The sequence below is a fragment of the Dermacentor albipictus genome, chromosome 4 (genome assembly GCF_038994185.2).
Source record: "Dermacentor albipictus isolate Rhodes 1998 colony chromosome 4, USDA_Dalb.pri_finalv2, whole genome shotgun sequence".
Lineage (NCBI taxonomy): Eukaryota > Metazoa > Arthropoda > Arachnida > Ixodida > Ixodidae > Dermacentor > Dermacentor albipictus.
In genome coordinates, this window is record NC_091824.1 from 75,240,933 (window position 1) to 75,260,253 (window position 19,321).

General features: G+C 48.7%; 2 protein-coding genes across 4 annotated transcripts in view; one reads left to right on the top strand and one right to left on the bottom strand.

Annotated features, from left to right (window-relative positions):
* The window catches only part of LOC135895903 (uncharacterized), an 86,307-nt gene extending 77,339 nt beyond the window's left edge, over positions 1-8,968 (top strand). The window contains exon 6 of the mRNA XM_070537144.1: positions 8,513-8,968. Within this exon, the coding sequence (XP_070393245.1) occupies positions 8,513-8,930 (418 nt within the window). The 3' untranslated portion in view covers positions 8,931-8,968. The remainder of the gene's footprint in view (positions 1-8,512) is intronic.
* LOC139059149 (MAP7 domain-containing protein 1-like) overlaps positions 1-19,321 on the bottom strand; it is a 155,909-nt gene that overhangs the window by 126,668 nt on the left and 9,920 nt on the right. The gene's annotated exons all lie outside the window — the stretch shown is intronic.

Below are 19,321 nucleotides of genomic sequence, written 5' to 3' on the forward strand. Positions count from 1 at the left end.
AAATAAAGAAAGGCGTCGGGCAGGGAGATACGATCTCTCCAATGCTATTCACAGCGTGTTTGCAGGAGGTATTCACAGACCTGGATTGGGAAGAATTGGGGATAAGAGTTAATGGAGAATACCTTAGTAACTTGCGATTCGCTGATGATATTGCCTTGCTTAGTAACTCCGGGGACCAACTGCGATGCATGCTCACTGACCTGGAGAGGCAAAGCCGAAGGGCGCGTCTAAAAATTAATCTGCAGAAAACTAAAGTAATGTTTAACAGTCTTGGAAGAGAATAGCAGTTTACGATATGTAGCGAGACACTGGAAGTGGTAAGGGAATACATCTACTTAGGACAGGTATTGACTGCAGATCCGGATCATGAGACTGAAATAATCAGAATAAGAATGGGCTGGGGTGCGTTTGGCAGGCATTCTCAGATCATGAACAGCAGGTTGCCATTATCTCTCAAGAAAAAAGTATATAACAGCTGTGTCTTACCAGTACTCACGTACGGGGCAGAAACCTGGAGGCTTACCAAACGGGTTCTACTTAAATTGAGGACGACGCAACGAGCTACGGAAAGAAGAATGATAGGCGTAAACTTAAGGATAAGAAAAGGGCAGATTGGGCGAGGGAACCAACGCGAGTTATTGATATCTTAGTTGAAATCAGGAAAAAGAAATGGGCATGGGCAGGACATGTAATGAGAAGGGAAGATAACCGATGGTCATCAAGGGTTACGGACTGGATTCCAAGGGAAGGGAAGCGTAGCAGGGGGCGGCAGAAAGTTAGGTGGGCGGATGAGATTAAGAAGTTTGCAGGGACAACATGGCCACAATTAGTACATGACCGGGGTAGTTGGAGAAGTATGGGAGAGGCCTTTGCCCTGCAGTGGGCGTAACCAGGCTGATGATGATGATGACGCACTGCTACGCGCCAGGTTGTAAGACTGGTTACCCTGGATTCCGTGAGTTCAACGGACGGACGTAGTCGTTGTTTAGAGCCCCGTAAGATGAAGCCACACGAAAGCAGTGGGAGAGGAATTTGCACCGCAGCGACAAGCCACTCTCGGAAACGTCAGCGGCGTGCGAAAAACATTTCGATGCGCCGTTCATCGTGCGGAATTATGTGCTCAAAATCGACGGTAAAGTAGTGAGGATTCCTCGTGGCAAAACTGCGCTGACCGCTGATGCGATCCCAAACTTGCTGCCCGACTTGCCGGCCTACCTTTCCAAGCAAGTTTAACAAAAACGACGAGAAAGAAAGTGTCTAGCTGCCTGTGCTGTGGCACCGGCCAAGAAAGTGCGCTTGTCGAGACGTAACTTTCACGATTCCTGTCAAAACGGCACAAACGTGCAAGACAGGAGCGTGAGCGCGAATTTGAACGAGCCTAGTGAGCCTGCTTCATTGCAGAAAATCACTGACAAACTCAGCCTGCCGAGCACGTGGACGAGACTTAATGTGCCCGATTTTGATGGAGCTGTGTGAGTTACAACTACACCGGGACCAGAGATCAATTTCTTATCGCGCTTGAGAAGGTGCTGGTGTTTATTTCAGACGACAGGAAACGGGTCTTCGCTCGCCCTTATTTTCATGGCAAAGAAGCGAAAGAAGTTGAAGCCCATGGTAGAAGCTCGAGAAGTTCTTCACCAAACAGACATTGCCATTGTTTGCAAAGGAGCGATGGACCGACAGCAGTACACCAACGACTAGTCTGAACACCTTACAGACCGGCTGAAGGCTTCTGTTCTCCTCGTACAAGATAGTGTGTTCAGCAAGTCCTGTACAGGGACTGTTATTGACAAAGGTAAGCAGCTAGATTTGGTTGTCCAGATAATATAGGTTGCAATGAAATTACGTTTAATCAGCAAGGAAGATTGTTGTAAAAATAATGTACATTAATCGAAGCTTATCATGCCAAAATTATACTTTTTGCTGTACCTTTGTACTTTATACTATTATGATGATTTTACTTTTAAATATACTTTTTATGATCATATTCTTGTTTTTAAGGTTTCTTTTGCTAATGCGCCTGTTAATTACACCACCAAAGGCCTGCATTACCCCTAATTTACAGAAGCTACATTGTAGCAAAGAGCACATAGCGCTAAGATTTTGTAAGCAGCATCTTTCACATCCTATGCCTTTAAATTACAGGTACTGCCTGTCTGGCATGTCGCTACCTGAGGAAAGGGCTCAAGGCAAGAACATTCCGAGTGAAAATGCAGAAACCAGTGAAAAAAAACCTTCGAAATTTGCTGAAATGTTCCCGGCAAAAGGCAAAGCACCTTCTCTCATGTCTGTGCACACTGAGGCAGCATATTCTCAGAATGCAGGGCCAGAACAGTCGCAATACTGAAGAAGTTTTCAAAAAAATAGGAAGCCTCCCACCTAAGCAAAAGCAAGCAGCCCATCGCATTTTTGCAGCAGCAAAGCGTAAAATCATGAGAGGTATGGTTTACTCGAAGGAGTGGATGCTGGAATGCACCATTATGAAAATGAAAGAGCCAAAGCTGTATGAAAATATCCACAAGCAGCAGATCCTTGTTCTTCCCCCAAAAGCCACCCTACGCAATTACACTAGGGAATGCAGGTAATGATTTGGATTCAGCAGAAATGCTTTGAGTGTGCTAAAGGAGAAGACGTGCTCAATGTATGTCTTCAAGGAACACGGAGGACTCTTGGTCGACGAAATAAAACTTTCAGAGAACCTTTCTGTGACGTCTGGTGGCCACATTGATGGGTTCGTTGATTTGGATGCTTTTACCCCAGACAGTGACAAACATGCAGTGTGTGGCCACGGGATGGTAATTGTGTTTGTGCTTTGTGTTGGCAGTCGGACACAAATTACCGCCGTGTTTGTTGCACACAGTAATGTGAAAGAAAGCCTACTACCAAAAATCATGACAGAGGCTGTAATCCTTGCTGAACAAGCAGGCCTATTTGTTGATTTTATTACCAGCGATGGCGCTACATGGAATAGGAGGATGTGGGCGCTCATGGGCATTCGGGCAACTCCTACTTTCAATAGGAACAAGGTGCAGCATCCAGCGGATCCCAGCTGCTCACTCGATTTTGTATCCCCCTTCCCTCATCTGGCAAAATGCCTTAGGAATGGACTCCTGAAGTCGAGCTTCAACACCCCAGCAGGTGAGGTAATAGCAGCTTTCCATTTTGTTCTTTTCCTAAGGGCTCGGAGCAAGCAGCATTGAGCCATATGCGCAGTCATTTGCACAGTATTTGTCATGAAAAAATATATATTTTTATGTGTATTACGGGTGTCGCTTCGGCCTGTGCGAGAAGCCTTGAAGCTCGGTGGAACTAATGTTACTCTTCAAGCTATGTCCGGGAGCAGAAGCTGCCACGTCAACCCAGGTATAGTTTTGAAAAAATTAGGGAAAATTATGCATTTCAGCTGTTTGGTGATACTGTCCTCAATGGTCTCCGCCTCTACAAGACCGAGCTTGAAGCAAACTAGGGAAGTCTAGAGCCAGTGCTCACATTATTTGGGTTAGTCCTTTTCTCGATGAACTTGTTTTCTAAGGAAGAAAGCCATTTTTGGTTGCCTGCGATCAAAGAGAATACAATGCTGTTTAGTGAAACAAATTATTGTGTTCAGTATTTTCAATATGGTTTTATCATTCATTTGTACTGCAGAATGATTCGAGACTGGATAGAAATTATGACGTCCCGGTTCCCAGCCAAAGCCCTGCGCCTGGATCTGTTGCTGAGGACCAGTTGCTGACTTTCCTGGCCTACCTCAGAGTGGGAACTTAATGCTGAGGGACAAGGGGGCTTTCTGTCCACACCTACAGCAGTGGGGCTTCGAGTCACTGCGTCTAGTGTTTTACCCGTACTTGATTATTTGTCAAGACATGTTGGCTACAAGTATATAATGACATCGAAGCTGAGCCCAGACGCCGTCGGAAACCTCTTTGGGATCGTAAGACAATCATCAAGGTGCACCAGTCATTATACACCGCAACAGTTCCTAATAACTGTTAGCAGCCTAAGCTTCTACGGGCTAGCCAAGTCTGTATCAAATGGGAAGGCGGAGCCAGGTGTACTGACGTCCCTCCTAAAGCCAGATGGAATAGGCCCTAGTAAGCAGAGCAAGCAGGACCTCTTTGAAAGGTTGATTGAAGATGGCAACTGTTGCAGAGTAACACATCAACGACCTCAATAATGTTGTTCCAGATCATGGCCCATGCGTTGTTACCAAGAGTGATGCAAGACTAGTTTTTTACATCTGCGGATATGTAGCAAGGAAGTTTTTTCTCAAAACAAAATGTGAAGGTTGCCGCACATTGCTCCTTACAAGCAAGGAGTGTGTATAATTGCTGGGTGCCGCTGACTACACGAGGCTGAAGGGCCAAGGTGGTCTCCTGTACCCTCATGGTCGCCTGTTCCGGTTCATCTGTAAACTGGAAAACCTTTTCACTAGTTGCTTCATCGTGAGAGTGTCATATGGAGATTGTTAATCGGATAAAGAAAAAGCAAGAGAGCGTTGGATGTGTTAATCATGCATTCCGAGTCCCTGAAAGCGCAAATGGTTGACTTCTATGTGACGACACGTCTACGTTTCTTTGTAAGGGCTCTTAATCGCGCTAGGCTCCAGAAACGTGAAACCGTTAACTACCTAAAGCTAGGCCGCTACACATGAGCGTGTTTGCTTGTTTTTCAGGGAACCTTATTTCGTTACTTGACGCTTTCGTGTGAACAGTCTTCAAACACCAGCTTTGAACGAATTGTATTGTGATTATACCTACTTCGTTTGTGTTGAACCAATGGTTTTAAATAAAAGGTCGGTGTGTAAAAGTGCTTTTTCTTCAATTCTGACTTTATCTGCTTCAGTACTAAATATAATGGTAGCTTTGTTCTGCATGTTTGAGAAGCATGACAAAATCACAACACCAGAGAGGTCGGCGACCCCAGGTACCGGATACTCCAAAACAAAACCGCGCAGAACACCTGGCATTCACCTTAGATCAGTAAAATATAATAGCTGCAGTTAACATTGGCACACTTCCGATGCTTTCACTGCATTACTGGCAATGCTGTCTGCTAGTGACGCAGAGGCGAGCACCTGCGATAAGAATTGGCGGGAGTGCGAGGTGCCCGGAACGTGCTGTTTGCCTGTCGCAAGAGCTGCTCGTACTAACCCGCCAGTAAAATTACTCAGACGTCACCGTTCAGCGCGAATTCTTGCTGGTTACTGAAGTAAACGCGAATATGCGCGCATTTCGTGCCTTGCACCGTCTACTCAGCTGCAGTAATCTGACAGAAACTTAGCCCTGCTGAAATCATATTACTTCGTTTAATTTGCTCATAAGCAAATAAGCTCATTAGCATCGGGAGTAGTGCGCATATATGCGGCAGTAATAGAAGAAAACATCCATGCTTGCTGCTGCTTGGCTACTGTCGGTTTCTGGCTAGCAGGTTAATACTACCAGGTGGCGCCGCTAGCGTCACCTGGTAGTTTTAACTTGAAGTGCTTCACGCGCTTACCGCCGCTCTTTCCACTACCTAAAGTATTCTACTGCACTGTAGTACCAGCGTACGGTACTGGTGAAAAACGGCCATATTGGATTTTGCTCTAAAAAAAAACTCACTTCCGCTTCCTGGTTGAGCAGCGCCATATGACGTCCACTTAAGTAAGTTCTATGCGCTGCCGCTGCTTATTTTCATACTACAACAGAAGGTACAATTTCTCTTCTCTAAAGTTGATTCTTTATTCTGTAGGAAAGCGTTAAAGCGAAAAGATTTTGCGTGCTCCCATAGCCAGGCGCTCTAGGTGACCTATGAAATTTACTGGACCAATTGAATTTCTCAAGCTGAAATACGTGGAAAAATCGTAAACAATGACTTGCTCACAAACTACAGACATGATAGCTCTCGGAATTTAATTTGACTATACGAGAAAACGTAATTCTGTTGCGCGAAAACTCAAAGAAACCCCTTTTCGAGCGTTTCTAGCATTCACAAACCAGCCGCAGCGTCTGCCATTTGCGCGCGCCAACGCGCGGGTGTCTCGGGGGCCACGGAGCAGCGCGCCCGGTACCTTGCAATACCTCCAGTTGGCGCGCGCCTCCGTCGCATCGCGACCCACGCAAGATACCAGAAAGCCCGCTTTCGAGCATAGCGTTCGCGACCAGCGTTTCCCGGTAAACATTACGGTTACATACGCTCCAGTCTGCGGGAAGCGTGAGAAGCAGTCAGGGATCTTTGAATGCTATCGCGTACCACTTTTAAGGCGAAGCTTCAGCGTCCCCTAAATATTTTGCCCCGTTTTCATCTTGAGCAGCGTGTACAAACTAGCCTACCTAACAGCAAGCTCTGCTCAAGTTTATTTGCCTTATAAAAGTCAGAGCCAGGAGAAAGAAACAGAAGTAGAAAAAAAAGGTGGGGGGGGGGGGCTTATTATGCCTATCCTAGATAAGCAAGTACCATTATTTTCGGAATGGTTTTCTTCCGCCCAGCGTGGTCGACGATTCCTTCAAGTAACAGAAATGAGAAGCTCTTCGACGACGCGAAGGCCTGGTGTAGAGCAACAATGCCCCCATGTTTTATGCACGCTCTCGTCTCATATTTATCTGTGTGGAATTTTAGCGCAGATGCCCCCTCAGCAGTTATATGGTTAACACGATCCGGAATGAGTTAGAGGTGCGCCATGAGAGGGGCCGAAATGTTCTGTGCAGGGAAGAGGGGATCGCCCCCACGAAAACACCTCCCTTCCCACCTTCCGACCGCCACCAGCCATCGCCTCGCTTTCACACTCAAGGTTTCCCTTTCGTCCGTGTCACACCTTCGGAGCCCACCTTTTGAAACTTTCTGTTCCGTGGGAAAGATCGAAGTGGGCTCTTCCGAAAATTTGGAGGGAGAGGTTTCGACCCCGCCCCCCCTTCCTCCTCGAACCCTGGCTACGCCAATGCATCACAGCACTCGTGTATTCAAGGAAAAAATGCATGGAGATCACGCGCAATGCAGTCGGCGGCCACTCATCGCGCCACAACTTTCTACGTTGTGCAAATAGCGATCAAAGCAGCGCGCGAGCCTAAGTTCTTTACATTTGTAGGTATACGGTCACCGCTTGTCGCTCGCTTTAAATATAATGGAAACTATGCTGCGGTTACCTAAAATTCACGCGCTCATGATTTCGGTAGCAGGTTCCCGCTCTCCGTGGCATGTCGCCACTTCTTTATGTGCACACCGTACAAAGTCAAGAGTGGTCCATTTAATATCGATTTCGCCAGAACTGAACTAGGTTGAATTCTGGAGACCAACATCAGCATCGTATCGGCCTAGCGTGACCGAACCGATGCCCGCACGTAGTGGGTGTACGGGCACGAACTCATCGACTGCTAGTAGGCTTTCCGCTAAACAAACTCGACATCTGGTCTATCTCGGCACTGACGGCTGGCAAGCGCTGACGATCTTGAACTTCGGAAATCGCCATTCATTTTGAGCACTAATAATTATATACAAAATCGCGTTTTCGGTGTGATGTTTTCGCTCTGTGGCCGCTTTCACGGAGACTGACCGAAAGATAATCCGCAGACTGGTTCGGTCGCCGTTACGAAAGCCTGTCACACTGCAACGACTCGCTGTCGTGGGTCACGGTGGTGGCGTTGAGACAGAATGTGACAGAATGCCTCTCAACGACACAGTCTACACATCAGTCGGCCGATTATTGGTGTCGTCATGTTAGCGTAGGTGTCAGGTTGGCCTAGTGTGTCCGGACTTGCCTTTACTGTACATGGCATCCTTTCAAAGAGAAAAATTGTCATCTACCCTAATGTAGCACAAAGGTACATTGTATAGCTTCGTGCAACATTAGGATGGATGATAATTTTTTCCCTGTCATGATACTTCCTCCACCTTGCGGGATGCCGCAGAACTGATTTTCCATATGGCATCCTTTAGGACACGAAAAAATAACATCAAAAGGCCGATCGCTCTCTCGGCGGGCGACGCAAGTGCAGCACACTAGCACCATGTAACGGTAGCCAACTATGTTTTCACGCGGCAAAGAGCACGGCTACAACAGCGGACTCAAAGGAGATCACAGCAGCCGGACGTGTACCCGTATGCACCGACGGTACCCAACGGTGTTTGCGTTGCTCTATAATATTACATAAAAGACCTAACACAAACTTTTTACGTGTGCTTGAACCTTATTTTGTATTCCAGCACTTAACACACCTCGTACGAATGTAAAAGGCATTCTTAACAAGTAAAAACAAGTTCAATAGAGGATCTTCATATAGTTCTGCTTTGGCTTCGAAATCAATAAGTTAACTGAGCGCACTTTAACTATTCGTAATTTAAATGAATTCTTACAATTAAACACTTTGCGGTTCCTGCCGGCGTTGATATTCATATGCAGCAATTAGCTATACTGCCGGCATATGCAATAGTGTATGTTTAGACTTACGATGCTTATGTGAGCATGAACCTATGCGGGCCAGGTATGAATGAAAGCTCATAGCTTGCCTCGATCCGTTTTCTTTTCTTTCTTTTCCAGTTTCAAGATGCTTGTAGAAATGCAGAAGGATGGTAATGAGCAGAACATGAAGATGATGAAGGATATGCAAACAATGCAGAAGGACTTCCTGGAAAGCGTGAAGGACACGATGGTGCAGACATCTTCGATGGTCAAGGACACACTGGCGACGGTGACCAAGCAAACAACGGAGCAGGCAAGAATGCAGCAGGAGACAATTGCGACCATACAGCAGACCACGGAGGCCGCGACCAAGATGAACCAAGAGGCGATGCGTGCGGTGCAGCTCAACATGGCGGAGACGCGCAAAATGCATTCGGAGACGACCGAGTTGGTCCAGAAAAGTATGGCCGATATGCTCGACGCACAGCGGAGAAGCGCCGAAAGGATAGAACGAATGAGTCAGCTACCCCCCAATCGTGATTGCGTCATCCTGTGATCGAACGGTGCGAGCAAATAAACATCGGAGACAGCAAATTTGCCACCTTTGCCGAACACTAGTCATAAGATCGGCCCTGTCACAAATCTTTTTAAACTGACAGAATTGATTAGTCCAGTGCGATGCATTCCAATAGACAGATCTCCGCAAAAATATTTGAAAATAACATAATGGCTATATAAACCCAAGGTCCATTTTCCCGATTTCACCTCGCATCTGGGGCGGCACTCGGCACCAATGATGGTCTTCGCTGCACCCGCGGTTTAGCTGTCTACCCTGTAGCATCCCAGTCCCATAATTCCATTCAAGTTTCACACTGCTGCCACGATAAGATCTGCCGTGTGAGGCAGTTACAATACTAGCCTTCTCGGAGGTTATGAACAGCTGCGGACAAAAACGCCTCAAGCAGACGCGTCTCACTATGTGTTCTGTGTACTACGTGGACAAACAGCAGTGGTGCACGCAAAGTAACCTTCACCATCAACTCACCACTCTCGTATTGAACTAAACGCTGAAGAAATTGAACATTCGCCATCAACATCACCGCTAATTATCGTCAATCAAAGCAAACAGCACAGAAAGCTTCTCTTACGTCGCAACGCAACGCATCTATGACGGCTGGTATCTCTACTGAATCAAATGCTCTTTCGTAATCTATGAAAGCCATATAGAGATACCTAATTAATGACATGGATTTGATCCATCGTAGAGTATCCCTTCCTGAAACCAGCCTATTCCTTTGGTTGACTAAAGTCCAGTGTTGCCCTTATTGTATTGGAGATTATTTTGGTAAACATTTTATACAATACTGGGAGTTATCTAATGGGCGTATAATTTTTCAGTTCTTCAACTTCTCCATTATTGTGGATTAATATAATGTTTCCATACTTCCAGTTTTCTGGGACCCTTGCAGTCGATAGACACTTCGTATAAGAGAACCGCCAGTTTTCCTAGCATTATGTCTCCTCCATCTTTGAATAAATTTACTTTTATTCTATGCTCTCCTGCCGCTGTCCCCCGCTCCATGTCTTGCAAGGCCCGTCAGACCTCATCTCTAGTTATAGGAGGAGTTTCTGTATAATGTTCATTATTGTTTCGAAAAGCATTCTCCTGAGTCCTCTAGGTACCGTACAGGTCAGTATAGAATTCTTCCGCTGCTCTTATTATACCTTCTAGATTGCTAATGATATTACCCGGCTTATCTTTCAGTGCGTACATCTTGGTGTGTCCTATGCCAAGTTTCATTCTCACTGATTTGAGGCTGCGCCCATTCTTTACGGCTTCTTCAGTCATCCTCACGTTATAATTTCGAATATCTTTTCTTTTCGCTTTGTTGATCAGTTTTGACAGTTCCGCGAATTGTATCTTATCTCTTGAGTTGGACACTTTCATTCTTTGTCGTTTTTTTTTGGTCTTTTGTTACTTGGGTGAGCTTGCCTACTGGTTGTCTTGGTGCCTTGCCTCCTACTTCATTTGCTGCCTCTGAAGCCAGCCTCGTTAGGGTTTCATTCATTACCTCTATATCATCATCATCATCATCATCATCATCATCATCATCGTCGTCGTCGTCGTCATCATCATCATCATCTTTCTGTTCTAAGGCTGCATATTTGTTTCCAGGCATACCAACCTAAATTTGTGGACAGGCCGCCATTGGAATCTGCACCTGGCAACGTTTAACGTTAGAACGTTATCTAGTGAGGCAAGTCTACCAGTGTTATTGGAGGAATTAGAGGGTAGTAAATGGGATATAATAGGGCTCAGTGAGCTTAGGAGGACAAAAGAAGCATATACAGTGCTAAAAAGTGGGCACGTACTGTACCACGCGTGTTCAGACGAAGATGATGCAGGCATTTTTGACGAACTACGAGCCAGAAATAAGGGCACCCCGATCGTCGGATCCAGGCGCCTGGCGAAATGCAAATACATTGTGGCGATATTAGCCGCGGCCGTCTGCCGGCACTACGTAAGGTACTGGTGAGTTAAGCAGTCGTTTGCCCTTTCTGGGACCGCATCGAAGCCTGTTTCAACTGTCGGAAAGTAGATGATCGAACGGACATAAGTCCCCAAGAAAGAAAGGCAAAGTGCAAGAGATGTGGTGATGACATACAACCACACCGGAATGGGGCACCAAGCCTGCATGCATAGCTCGGTGCATAGTATGTAAGGGTGGCCACCCCACCGGTGGTAGGGAACTGTAAGTTTAAATACTATTCCCAAGTACAACAGCAAGGCAGCAACGACAAGGAGCAACAGCACAGTCCACGACAAGCCAGTAACCAAGAGCGCACGGCTCACGTCACCTCGGCGCCCCAGTCGTGCCCGCAGAACACGGGTTACAGGGACGCGGTACACGGCATACGAGGGATCAAGGTGACGCAAGACCGACAGCAAGACGCAATCCCGGGGCAGCAAGCCCGCTCGAGCTCCCGAGATCAGACTTGCAGTATAGGGACGGCCGCAGCACGCGGTCCCTTCTCTAGCCACGGCCGCGGGACCAATCGATCCACATCGCTGGCCAGGGTCCAGCACGCGCAAATACCGCGATTGGCCTGGCAGACCCGTGCTACCCGCACAGACCGGGAGAGAAAGCCTGGCGGAGAAGAAGTTAACGAAACGGTGAGAGGGCTAGTCGCAGAAGCAAATCAGTTCAGAAAAAAAGCTACCAGCCGCTAACGACAAAATCCGAGCGCTAGAAAATCTCACGCCCATCCGGGTAACAGCTACAGCTAGAGAAACTGGAAACTAATGCAAGACATAGAGTCCACCGCACAACCCGCGAACAGCCTCGAAAAAAGAGTCGAAACAGTAGAACAAACAATGACAAACCTAGCGAAAAGCATAGAAGAAAGATTCAACACAATATAGTGTGTAATGCGAGAAACACTCAAAGTCTTCCATGACATGCTTAAAACCGAAATCTTCAGCATGCTACCCACCTTAGGCAGCAACACAGAGACTCCGCAATCCTCGCTTCCACCACTGAACATGGCTACGAGTCACGCAGGATGACCTCACGACCAGCACGGCATCCCCACAGGTGCGCCCAAATCCAGGTGCATGGTATTCCGCATAGGTGATGGCGGAACAAGTTAGGATATTACAGTGGAACTACAGGTCGTTTGCCAAAAAAAGGGCAGCGCTGCAGCTCGCGATGGTGGACCTCGACCCCAAAGTCGATGTAATCGCGCTACAGGAAACAATCGTCAATCAAAATAACGGGCTATACCTGCTTTAATGAGCTCTCGACAAGCAAGAAACCAAGTGCAACAGCGATTGCTGTGCATCGACACATCATCGCAATGTAAAACGACCTAAAAATAAAAAAATCTGCACTGCAGTTTTGTGCAACTAATGTCTAGAAACAGGAAGCATACATGCCTCTATATACTAAGCATAAATATAACCCGCCCAAGTGCAATACCGTTCCCCAGATTCATGAGAAAAGCGAGGAAAGAGGCGGCACAAGTGCAGCTCGTCGTCCTGGGAGACTTTAATGCAAGCCATAACATGTGGGCTACCCCCGAAATACTAAGGAAGTATCGATAGCAAATGGGGCCAACAACCTCGAGTTGACCTTGCTCACACATCCCACGGAGCCGACACGTATCGGCAACAGCGTCTCACGGAACACCACTCCCGATCTGACCTTTGTCCGGCAAGTGGAGGGAGCGACGTGGTCCAATACAGGCCTCAGTTTGGGCAGTGATCATTATGTCCTGGACATTAGAATACAACGCTGGGTTCGCGGATATGACGTATACGAACGGGATAACTTTTCGCCCGGAGCTACTTTCCAACGTCTAGGGAGCTTCCATGACCAACGCCGTCCTTATGGTCCACCGCGCGGACGCTCTCCATTGCCTACTGTAGCATCCGAGACGGCTAAGACGTACCGTCCTGCGAGACGCCGCTCGCCGTCACCCCTTCGCCGCTCTACGTCCCCACTGAGACCTGCTTCTCAATTCGCCGAGCGTCGTCCATCATCAACTTGCCGACTCTTACTGTCAGCGCATCATAGACCACCTTCAAGGAGATTCGCGCCCGCCCAACGCCCGCCTTCGTCGGCAGCTGACGAAATCTAAGATTGACAACCGCGTCCTATACCGTCATGTCTATCACCCTGATGGTCAACGCTGGGTTCCTGTCCTGCCACGCTCTCTACGTCATCATGTCCTGCAGGCTTCTCATGACGACATGACTGCTGGTCACCTTGGTTTCCAGAAAACCTATGACCGCTTCAAAGGTCGCTTTTACTACCCTGGATTGTCCGCCAGTGTAGCGAGGTATGTCGCTTCCTGCGCCCTATGTCAGCGTCGAAAGTTCCCTACATCAGCTCCAAGCGGACAACTGCAACCGGTTCCTTGTCCGTCGCAACCATTTCAGGTCGTTGGCGTTGACCTGTATGGTCCTCTTCCTGTGACTCTCACCGGTAAACGATGGATTGTGACAGCCATTGATCACTTGACACGCTACGCCGAAACAACTTGTGTGAGTTCTGCCTCAGCCTCTGAAGTAGCTGCATTCATACTTCAATCCTTAATACTGCGTCACGGTGCTCCTCGCGTCCTCCTGAGCGACCGTGGAAAAGCATTCCTCTCGCAACTGCTAGACGAAGTACTCAGAGCCTCCGGAACCACCCACAAGACTACCTCCAGTTACCATTCGCAAACCAACGGCCTCACAGAGCGATTTCATCACACGCTGTCAACCATGCTAGCCATGTACATCGACCCGGGTCACAGAAACTGGGACGCAATTTTGCCATTCGTGACTTTTGCATATGATACCGCCGTTCAACGCACGACCGGTTACTCGCCATTATACCTTGTCTATGGTCGTTCGCCCTCTTCCTGTCTTGACGTCTCTTTCTTCGCGCCAACTGTCCATCAATGTCCATCCTCCTGTGAAGAATATGTGTCCCGCATCCTGCGTTGTCGCCAGCTCGCCGGCATCAACACCGAAGCACGGCAACAGGACCGCAAGCGGCATTACGACGCCTCTCATCGCGTCATGTGCTTCCGCTATGGCGAGGAAGTGCTACCCCGGACACCAGTTCGTACTCCGGGCTTGTGTGACAAGTTTCAGCTTCGTTTCCGAAGCTGAAATATATATGACCATATATATATGGTCACGAATACTAGCAGTGTGAGACTCAAGTCTCTATATCTTTCGTTTCGTCGCCTGCTATCTACGGGTGTGGTTCAGATATATATATATATTGTGACGCAGCAGTTCTCACGACGTTTCTGCCGCGTCAAGGATTGGGCGACCGACCACGCCCACAGCACGGATCACACTCGAGAGCCAGCCCCACAAGCGATTATGAAGAAGAACCCCATATGAGCCCCACATGATGATGATCATCTACAGATGACAAAGAATAGCTTATAAATTCCTACACTAACGTCCCGTCGCGCGAGAGCGGCCATCCTGGCCGCAATTTAAAGGAGCGCTGCACATCTCGTGAAAGGCTTCATACGGGAAACGTGGACAATCTCAGTGGAGCGGCAGCTGTGGTCATTTGGAACAATAACTGGTTCCACGCGATAGTTAACCGGAGAAGTCTGCTCCAAGACTTTGTAGGGACCCATGAACCGAAGCTGAAACTTGTCACACAAGCCCGGAGTACGAATTGGTGTCCGGAGTAGCACTTCCTCGCCATAGCGGAAGCACACGACGCGATTAGAGGCGTCGTAATGCTGCTTGCGGTCCTGTTGCCATGCTTCGGTGTTGATGCGGGCGAGCTGGCGATAACGCAGGATGCGGGACACATATTCTTCACAGGAGGATGGATATTGATGGACAGTTGGCGCGAAGAAAGAGACGTCAAGACAGGAAGAGGGCGAACGACCATAGACAAGGTATAATGGCGAGTAACCGGTTGTGCGTTGAACGGCGGTATTATGTGCAAAAGTCACGAATGGCAAAATTGCGTCCCAGTTTCTGTGACCCGGGTCGATGTACATGGCTAGCATGGTTGACAGCGTGTGATGAAATCGCTCTGTGAGGCCGTTGGTTTGCGAATGGTAACTGGAGGCAGTCTTGTGGGTGGTTCCGGAGGCTCTGAGTACTTCGTCTAGCAGTTGCGAGAGGAATGCTTTTCCACGGTCGCTCAGGAGGACGCGAGGAGCACCGTGACGCAGTATTAAGGATTGAAGTATGAATGCAGCTACTTCAGAGGCTGAGGCAGAACTCACACAAGTTGTTTCGGCGTAGCGTGTCAAGTGATCAATGGCTGTCACAATCCATCGTTTACCGGTGAGAGTCACAGGAAGAGGACCATACAGGTCAACGCCAACGACCTCAAATGGTTGCGACGGACAAGGAACCGGTTGCAGTTGTCCACTTGGAGCTGATGTAGGGAGCTTTCGACGCTGACATAGGGCGCAGGAAGCGACATACCTCGCTACACCGGCGGACAATCCAGGCCAGTAGAAGCGACCTTTGAAGCGGTCATAGGTTTTCTGGAAACCAAGGTGACCAGCAGTCACGTCGTCATGAGAAGCCTGCAGGACGTGATGACGTAGAGAGCGTGGCAGGACAGGAACCCAGCGTTGACCGTCAGGGTGATAGACATGACGGTATAGGACGCGGTTGTCAATCTTAAATTGCGTCAGCTGCCGACGAAGGCGGGCGTTGGGCGGGCGCGAATCTCCTTGAAGGTGGTCTATGATGCGCCGACAGTAAGAGTCGGCAAGTTGATGATGGACGACGCTCGGCGAATTGAGAAGCAGGTCTCAGTGGGGACGTAGAGCGGCGTCTCGCAGGACGGTACGTCTTAGCCGTCTCGGATGCTACAGTAGGCGATGGAGAGCGTCCGCGCGGTGGACCATAAGGACGGCGTTGGTCATGAAAGCTCCCTAGACGTTGGAAAGTAGCTCCGGGCGAAAAGTTATCCCGTTCGTATACGTCATATCCGCGACGCTCGCCTTGCTGGCGCTTGCGGCAAAAACTTGCTATGTGGCCATGATAGCCGCAGTAGTAGCAGATGGGACGAGGAGGACGCCACTGCGGATAGCTGGTTTGGGTAGGTGCGCTGGTAGTCATGGAAGCGATGTGGGCCGGTGTTGGTTTTGGAGGCATCGGTGGAACGATGGCTGGAGTAGCTGCAGCTACTTGTGCGTACGTTGATGGGGGCCTAGGGGTTAGAGGGTCCGTGTACGCTGCACCAGCCATGGACGCCAATTCCTCCTTGATGACGTCTCGCAGATTGGTATCGGAGGCATGAGAAGGCGTGTGCCCTGCGGCTAAGCCAAGATACTGGAGCTCTTCGCGAATTATTGCGCGTATCATTGCTCGTAATCTAGGATCGTCGGCGGTAGTGTTTGCAGTGGTGTCTGGCTGCAACCGTACTGATTCGAGTTCGTCAAGGCGCTGGCAAGTAGCGACAATATCAGCGACGGTAACGGGGTTCTGGATGGCTAAAGCATTGAAAGCAATAGCTCCGATGCCTTTGTGGATGTGACGAACCCTGTCTGATTCGGTCATGGCCGTGTTCACGCGTCGACAAAAAGCAAGCACATCCTCGATGTACGACTTATAAGATTCACCGGGTTGTTGCTTGCGAGTGTCGAGCGTCTTTTTTGCGAGGGCAGAACGAACAGCCGGTGTGCCGAAGATTTGGCGGAGCTGCTGTTTGAAAGTGGCCTAGTTCGTGAAATCAACCTCATGGTTGAAAAACCAAGTCTTAATTCGCTACTCCTGTCAGATACAAGGCGACGTGACGTAGCTTGGACGCATCGTCCTAACGGTTAGCCGAACTCACACGGTCATAGTCGTCCAGCCAATCCTCGACGTCTTCACCGCGAAGTCCAGCAAACAGATGGGGATCACGCCGGTGCCCACTGACAACCCAATACGGAGAGGCTGGGGTAGCCGAGGCCGAGATGGTGGAAGTAGAAGTGCCTGTTGGCTCGTCCTGCGACATGCTGGCGGACAGCTGGCACAATCGGCGACCCGATCAAAGCTCCAGGAGGTTGAGCGGGGAGTCAGAAAACGGAGGACCGAAGAGCACACTCCACCACTTGTGACGCAGCAGTTCTCACGACGTTTATTCCGCGTCAAGGATTGGGCGACCGACCACGGCCACAGCACGGATCACACTCGAGAGCCAGCCCCACAAGCGATGATGAAGAACCCCATATGAACCCCACATGACGACGATCATGTACAGCTGACAAAGAATAGCTTATAAATTCCCAATATATATATATATATATATATATATATATATATATATATATATATATATATATATATATATATATATATATATATATACACACATATATATATATATATATATATATATATATATATATATATATATATATATATATATATTTAGTCCCGTATTAAATACGGGTATCGGTAAGCGTCATATTCGATGAAGTGCATTAAGTCACATTTTTTATGTCGCATAATACGACGTATTTATTGGGCCTCCGTGAGGGCAGAGACCCCAGCTGCGGCTGAGACCATAGCCGCGGCGCTGGTAATAAAGCAAGAAGACAGGGTAGGCAGGGAAGTCCATGTCGTTACGGACTCGCAACAGGCCTGCCGTAACTTTACGAACGGACGGACACCGCTGCTGGCGGCTCAGATTCTAGGCCCGAGGCTGCACGAATACCATCAAATCACGTGGACGCCGGGGCACGCGGGTCTGGAGGGGAACGAAAGGGCGAACGCCCTAGCTCGAGCGCTCATCAACCGAGCGGGGCAAGACCAATCGCCTCATCAATCCCCACCCTTTACCTTCATGCCCCTGCCATCCAATTATTGCGACCGACTGGAGATCCAGCGACTCAACCGCAGGATTTATCCCCCGCCTCACAAAAAGCTCAGCACTGAAGATGCCGTAGCTCTCCGACTTATACAGACCAACACATTTCCAAACCTACACAGATACAGTAAAATGTTCCCACATACATATCGCGGCATCTGCTCCTGGTGCGGCAACACACGCCCTACACTCTTTCATATCTCGTGGGGGTGCGAGGGCAAACCTCAACACTTAAAGACGCCTAGCACGTCATTTGAGCGGTGGGAGGTACAGCTGACCGGCGATACCCTGGCGGGACAAGAAGCTCTCGTCCAGCAAGTACGTCGAGCAGCCACGGCCAGTGGAGTCCTGGAATGAGGACCCCACCCACTCGACCTCAAGAGCAACCACCTCGATGGTCCGAATAAATGCTTTTATCTCTCTCTCTCTCTGGGCAGAAAACGTCACAGATGTGATCCTATTAACCACCAAGCTTTTCAGCTTGCAAGCGCTCCCGACTGTGATGAAGTAGGTCCCATACATGTGCGCGTAAATGTAGACGAATAATCTAACATGACCTGGCAGTAACTGACGTCTACAGTAATTTATGAAGTAATTTCTCTGAAGGAATCGCAGATGAAAGACACTCGTGTAGCCACACATCATCGAGTGAGACTTCTATATATATGACAGCACTAATTACGTCTAGAATCCGCAGCGTTTCCTGCGAACGTACACGAATCTGTGTACCGAACACAATGCAGGCACCCGTGATTATTACCGATACTGTCGTTTACAGCTGGCTTGTCTTTAACTGTACGTCAATTATTTATGCTTACATCACTCGCTGAGTGGCCTTTTACTTCCTTTCAAGTTTCTTTAACCTTTATCGCATTGGTTAGCAGCATAGACGAATGCACTGATAATACAGTTTTCGTTTCAACAATATCCCCTGTAGGGGCGTCTGCGTCAGCAGGCATTTGGTGTGTTGCGACACCACGTACCCGAGCATATGGGAGTTGGCCTCTCCCGCGTCTAACCGTGTGCGGCTTAGTCGTGTCCGGGGTAAAGGGGATTCTGGGCGTTGAGCCGATACCGGGTGTTTGGACCCTTACGGCCCCTCGGCGGAGGCAACACACCTCTTTGGCCTCGGCTTCACGTAGACGGCACCACCGGACTGACCCACCCGGGGGAAATCGGTAGTTGCCTTTTCCTGTTTCTCTCTCCCTCCAGCCTTCGTCTTTCTCTCACTTTCCACCTTTCCTGTCTTCTCCTGTCTTCCCTTTGCTTCCAATTTTCCAGGCAGCAAGGGTTAACCTTGTGTGAATAGCCAACGTAGGTTATTTCATATTTGGTTGTAGTGATGACGTACTGCTGGCGTTTACAGGACCTGTCCATACAGTCCCTGTAGCGTCCCCTTGTAGGGCTCCACGGTGGGTGGCTGCCGTCATAGCCAAAATTTAAATTTGGCTATGGCTAGCTCCTTTCCTCGCCTTCCCGATAGCCCTCAGAAAAGAGGGCGCACCCAAGATGTTTTCCAGTTCTTTGGACGCCAAAGCCCGAACTTCCCACGGTACCATGTGATCCATTCAGAAAAATACGATAAACAAGTACGAAACATTCCCCT